General features: G+C 40.7%; 1 gene segment (V, D, J or C); it reads right to left on the reverse strand.

The window, feature by feature from the left end:
• Nucleotides 1-2074: 2074 nt before the first annotated feature.
• Nucleotides 2075-2629, reverse strand: LOC123943705. The segment is given in 2 exon segments: nucleotides 2075-2481; nucleotides 2584-2629. Coding segments are annotated over 2 exon segments (453 nt in total).
• Between the last annotated feature and the right edge of the window lie 3916 nt (nucleotides 2630-6545).

The raw sequence follows: 6545 nt of genomic DNA on the forward strand, positions 1-6545 counted from the left end.
CATGCTGTCTTGGTGATTAGAGCTTTGTAATAAAGCTTGAAATCAGTTAACATGATGTCCCAGTTTCTTCTTTTCTTTCAACATTTCCTTAGCAATTCGAGGTCTTTTCTGGCTCCATACAAATTTCAGGAATATTTGTTCCAGCACAAAAAGATGAAAAAAGCATTCCATGCTCATGGATTGGAATAATAAACATTGTTAAAATATCTATACTGCCCAGAGCAATCTATACTTACAGTGCCATCCCTATCAAAATTGCAGTGTCATTTTTCAAAACAAGGACTTTGAATGACACACTAGATCAGACTGATTACATTTTTATTTAATTTTTATTAACACATAATATATTATTAACCCCAGGGGTACAGTTCTGTGAATCATTAGACTTACACACTTCTCAGCACTCACTATAACACATACTCTCCCAATGTAACCCAACCACCCCGATTTCTTATTTTATGTTTTAATTTATATTTATTTAAATTCTAGTCAATTAACACAGTGCATTCCTGGTCTCAGATGTAGAATTTAGTGATTCATCAGTTACATATAACACTGAGTGCTCATTCCATCAAGTGACCTCCTTAATGCCCATCGGCCAGTTACCCATCCCCACCCCATACACCCCTGGTTAGAACTCAAAATTTTGAGTATAATTTCAGGATTTGGACTGGGGAATATTCCTTCTAGAATTCTAGATTTATTTATATATTCTCACAATATTATCTGCTTAAATTCCTTTTTAAATTATGTACAGTTAGTCAACAGTACTTTTGGATGCAGTATTCAACAATTCTTTATTTGTGTATAACACCCAGTGCTAACCCAACACGTGTCCTTATTACCCATCCCTGAGTTAACCCACCCCCGACCCCTAACCCTCCAAAACCCTGTTTGTTCCCCAGGGAAATATATTGATTTCTGATGTTACTTATTTGGAGCTTTCTCTTTGATTTTTGATAAATCTAGGCAGAAGTTTCTCAATTCTATTTTTTTCCAAAGAAACAGACCTTGGTTTTTAATCTGTTATCTTTTGAAAAAAATATCATTTATTTCTGCTCTAGTCTCTAGTATTTTCTTCCTTTTGTTGTATTTAGGCTTTAGTCATTATCCTTTCTCTAGATCCTTCAGGTGTAACATTAGCTGGACTCTTTTTCACTTTTTAGAGATTATTTTTGTATTTACTTGACAGAGGGAGAAATCACAAATAGGAAGAGGCTGGCAGAGACAGAGAGAGGGGGAAGCAGACTCTCCGCTGAGCAGAGAGCCAGATGTGGGCTCGATTCCAGGAACCTGAGACCATGACCTGAGCCAAAGGAAGAAGCTTAACCCACTGAGGCACCCAGGGGCAACACGTTAGGGTGTCTTTCAGATTTTTCTTGATTCTTGAGGTCTTATTGTATGCCATGTATTTCTGTCTTAGGACCAACTTTGCTGCAGAAAAATTAGGGGAAAGTGATGAAGGCTTTATTCTCTTGTGTGTGTGTGTGTGTGTGTGTGTGTGTGAGAGAGAGAGAGAGAGAGAGAGAGAGAGAGAGAGAGAGAGAGTGTGTGTGTGTAAAGTTCAGACTTCACATCCTCATTACACCTGGTCTAGGTTTCACTGCATTCACATGTTGTTGCTAATAATGAGGCTGTGAAATTTGTTTAAGATAATGATACCCCCAACTCCCAACAAGCCCCTTTCTTCTTTTGCTTTAGACTCTTGATGCCTCTGTGGCCTCATGTCCAACGTGCACTTTATGCTCCTTCTATCAAATGTGCAGGTTGATCTGGGTGAACTGTGCTGCGTACTGAGTGCCTCTGGGATTCCTGTAAGTTGATAAGCATCAGGATATTTGGGATTCATTTGCATTTAAGAACAGGAATAAGCAATGTGATTGGCACTATATGTTGTGCATTTTAGTATAATTATTTTCCCATTAGAATAAAGTTTTTAAGTCAGAGAGTAAAGAGGTAAGCACAGAATCATGTGTGAAGAGAGGGTCCCTGAGGGAAACTGTTCTATGGAGAGGAATCCCCAGACCCTGACAGGAAACCTTCCCATAACTTCCATCTGCATCTACTCCTGGGCTTAAAGACAGAAATGGTGATTAGTGTGTACCCGCTGGTGGTCCAGACCCCTCCTAAAGTGAGGTTTGTGCCTAGACTCAAACTGATGTCCTCCCACTCTGTCTCTTGCACAGTAATGCACAGCCGTGTCCTCGGCTCTCAGGCTGTTCATCTGCAGATACAGCGTGTTCTTGCCATTGACTCTGGAGATGGTGAATGGGTCCTTCACAGAGTCTGCATATCTTGTGCTACTTCCATCATATCTAATCCACGCTAGCCACTGCAGCCCCTTCGCTGGAGTCTGGCAGACCGAGCTCCTCCAGTAGCTACTGAAGGTGAATCCAGAGGCTGCACAGGAGAGTCTCAGGGACCCCCCAGACTTCACCAGGTCTCCCCCGGATCCCACCAGCTGCACCACACACTGGACACCTGCAGACAAAAGACGTCCTGGTGGCAAGTTGTGACACACCCATGGTTTCTCTAAGTCATACCCAATCACATCCTCAAAGTCTCTTGCTCACCAAGAATTACCTTTTAAAAGAGCAACAAGGAATACCCGGCCAAGTGCAAACTCCATGGTGAATTGTCCATGTTCTGTCTTGATTTCTGATTGGACCACCTGGAAATACTGTGCTGGGGTTCCTCTCGCAGATGAAGAGTCAGGGCTGGGCTGTTTTAATAAGCATAGGGAAGACCCTATTTGCATGTTCTCTGCCTATATAACACATTTTCCAGGTAGCATCCTCAAGATGGCAGTGACCTAGTGCATTCATGACAGTCCTGGTGGACTTTGGTCACCAAGATATCTTTGAGGAAACCATGCTCTTTTATTTTGTCATTTTTTCAGAGAAAATACTTAGCACCCATTATCTTCATTTTTTAACATCTGCACCCCATTATTTGATGTAGGTACCAATTTTACCACTATATTACAGATGGATTTGCACACACTGCAGCACAGAGTGGTTGTGTGAATGTCCAGGGGCACACAGCTTGTGAAATTAAGCCCTAGTGTCTGAGTCTGTGCTCCTTACCATGGGACCTATTTGCTCCCTTTAACCTTCTGCAGAAAAGAGTTGGGCAAGAGATTTGCAGGCTTCCTGAATTTCCAGAAGTCACAGTAGACTGATGTGTGGAGGCCAGGTGATGCTGTCACAGAAACCTGGATACATTGAGAAGACTTGACAGAGACTCACAGAGCTGCTGAAGACACTGTGGTTTATCAACAACCACAGGTCATTTATACCTGATCTCTCTGTACCTATAGAAGGAAAACTTCAATAAAGATAAAAGAATGGAATTACTAGATAAGCAATTAACATCAGAAACCTGAGATCAGAAACCATGCTGTTAAAGTCAATTATTTATTTATTTATTTATTTATTTATTTATTTGATGGTGAGAGAGAGTCAGAGAGGGAAGAAAAGCAGGGGGAGTGAGAGAGGGAGAAGCAGGCTTCCTGCTGAGCAGGGAGCCTGATGTGGGGCTTGATCCCAGGACCCTGGGATCATGACCTGAGCCGAAGACAGATGTTTAATGACTGAGACACACAGGTACCCCTGTTAAAGACAATTCTTCATCTCTGAAATGGAGATCATTGTACTTCTATGTTCATATTTATTTCTATGATGATATCAATTACATTCATCCTAATGCTTCACTCTTGTCAAGTTTGTTTATTGCCATTTTGATGGTTTATTCCAAAAATGGAGGACTCTTTGAATGTCCACAGATTTGCAAACTGTTTACTGTGTCCTGTCTGGGAGAAGTGAACAGAGCACTGAGCTGGTAAGCCTTGAGAGGAGACCAGCCCCATCCAATTCTTGTGCTGGATCATGAACTCCATGGGTCCTTGCTCAGAGAGATAGTGAGCACACCATCATGGTCCCAGTGCACCAGCACCCTTGCAAAGATACAGGGACTTCTCTTATGCCTTCCCCATTTATCCACCATGTGAGGAGTTACCTTCCCAGCGTAACCACTACAGAGTGTCCTGTTGGAAGGATATGTCCTCATTCTTACTTCCTTCACTCGAGCTCCTCACTCTGTTCCTTGGCTACAATATCCTCCTATATTTATTGTATTCAGAGGTGAGCAGGAATCTTGAATCAAGTCCCTATGATCTATCAGTTGCCATCATACCACTGAGGTCTTTCCCTCCTGAGGGTACAAATTCATAGGTTCTATTGTATGGGAAATGTCTCCTCTCTCAGTAGGGTGAGGGCCAGCTACTTGTTCTGGGAGGAGCAGTCCTAGAAAGCATGTCTCTATATGTTTTCAACTATATATGATGTGAATCACTAATGAAATTTCCATTGATCTGAGCGTCGTGTTAAGCAGTCATTAGTCATTCTGACAGGTAGGAGGTGACAAATTTACATGGTTTTGATTTGTGCTTTCCAAATGATGACTGATGTTGAGTGTCTTTTCATGTATGTGATAGCCATCTGAATGTCTTCCTTCAATAAATGCTTATTTCTTTCTTCTGCCCATTTCTTAACTGAATTCCTTGGGTGTTGAGTGTGGTAAAGTTGTTATATGTTATGGATATTAAATTTATCAGATATGTCTTTTGCAAATATCTTCTCCCATTTATGAATCATATGTGGAATATATGAAGGAAAACAGATGAATATAAGGGAAACGAGAAAATTAAAAAAATGAGAGAGGTAAACAACCATAGATGACTCTTAGTAATAGAGAATAAACAGCAGGTTGAAGGAGGGAGATGAGTGAGATTGGGGAGATAGATGATGAGCATGAAAGAAGGCACCGGTTTTGATGAACACTAGGTGTTGTATGTAAGGGATGAATCACTGAATTATACTCCAGAAACCTATATCACACAGTGTGGTAACTAATAAAATTAAAATTAAAAATAAATAAGAAAATAGCAGCAGGTACTGGAATATATGTGTGGTGTCAGGCAGTGAGGACCAGGAGAACAACACATCGTAAACATGCATCCTCAAACTCGGGTTTGTTTTCTGCAGAGGAATGGGAGATGCAAGGGAAGGTCAGCTGACAGTTGTTCATGCTTCCTGAGTGCTCAGATGCACCGCTGTGACCCAGACTGGCCCAGGATCTCACGATGACCACTCTTGGTCATGATGTGGGATGCAGGGTATTTGGACAGATGTATTTGGACAGCTGCCAGTCCGGTATGGGCACAGATGAGTTAGGAAACGCAAACCCATATGGCACCACACAGAGAGTCATGAGTGTTTTATTCAAGTAATGTCCACAACCAGTCATGGAGACTTCTGTGAAACTGAATGGCTAACAAACTACCAAGTGTCCATATTCTTGAACTGATATTAATATAAAGTGACTCCTACTGGGAAACATAACTAATCCTTAGATTTTTAAGTCATTCCTGGTGTTACTGCTTTAACTGAGTAGAGTTGAGATACATAGATTATGTTAATGTTTACCAGCTGTGTTGCTCTTTTCTTCTGTCACATACAAAGGACATAAACAGAAGGGCAATTATATGAAAGTTAAATTAAAGTAAATGAATAGTCAAGAAGCAAATTTAAAAATAGGCAATGGAGTCCCTAACCCTACAAGCTATAAAAATTTAAAAATCTAAGGATTAGTTATGTTTCCCAGTAGGAGTCACTTTATATTAATATCAGTTCAAGAATATGGACACTTGGTAGTTTGTTAGCCATTCAGTTTCACAGAATTTGGATCTTGGTAGCTTGTTAACCATTCAGTTTCACAGAAGTGGTAATTAGGAAATCCCTGAATAATAACAGCTTTGTTTACTGGAAAAATCCTTCTGTGGTATGTTGTGAAGTTGAGAATGAATACAATCACTGTTTGCAGTTATATTTAAGTTTTTATCTAAATTACAGTTATTTAACATAGGACATATTTAACAATCCCAAAGCTACATAACCCACCTCCACCTGCCACCCCTCTGGTAGCCATCAGTCTGCTATCTGTAGTTAAGAGTGTGATTCTTATTTTGTCTTTCTTTTCCCCCTTTCCTCATTTATTTTGTTTCTTAAATTCAACATATGAGTGAATTAATATGGTATTTTTCACTCACTGACTAATGCACTTAGCAAAAAATTCTCCAACTCCATCCAAGTCATTGGAAATGACAAGATTTCATTCTTTTGTATGAGTGAGTAATGCTCCACTCTCTCTATATATACCACCTCTTTATCATTCATCAGTGAGTGGACACTTGGGCTGTTTCCATAGTTTGGCTATTGTAAAAAAGGCTTCTGTTAATATAGGACTGTGAGGGGGCACCTGGGTGGCTCAGTTGGTTAAGCCACTGCCTTTGGCTCAGGTCATGATCCCAGGGTCCTGGGATCGAGTCCCGCATCAGGCTCTCTGCTCAGCAGGGAGCCTGCTTCTCCCCCTCCCCTCTCTGCCTGCCTCTCTGCCTACTTCTGACCTGTCTGTCAAATAAATAAACAAAATCTTTAAAAAAATATATAGGACTGTGAGGTTCTCTGTGAACTAGTCTTTTTGTA

This window comes from Meles meles, chromosome 6 (genome assembly GCF_922984935.1).
Source record: "Meles meles chromosome 6, mMelMel3.1 paternal haplotype, whole genome shotgun sequence".
NCBI lineage: Eukaryota > Metazoa > Chordata > Mammalia > Carnivora > Mustelidae > Meles > Meles meles.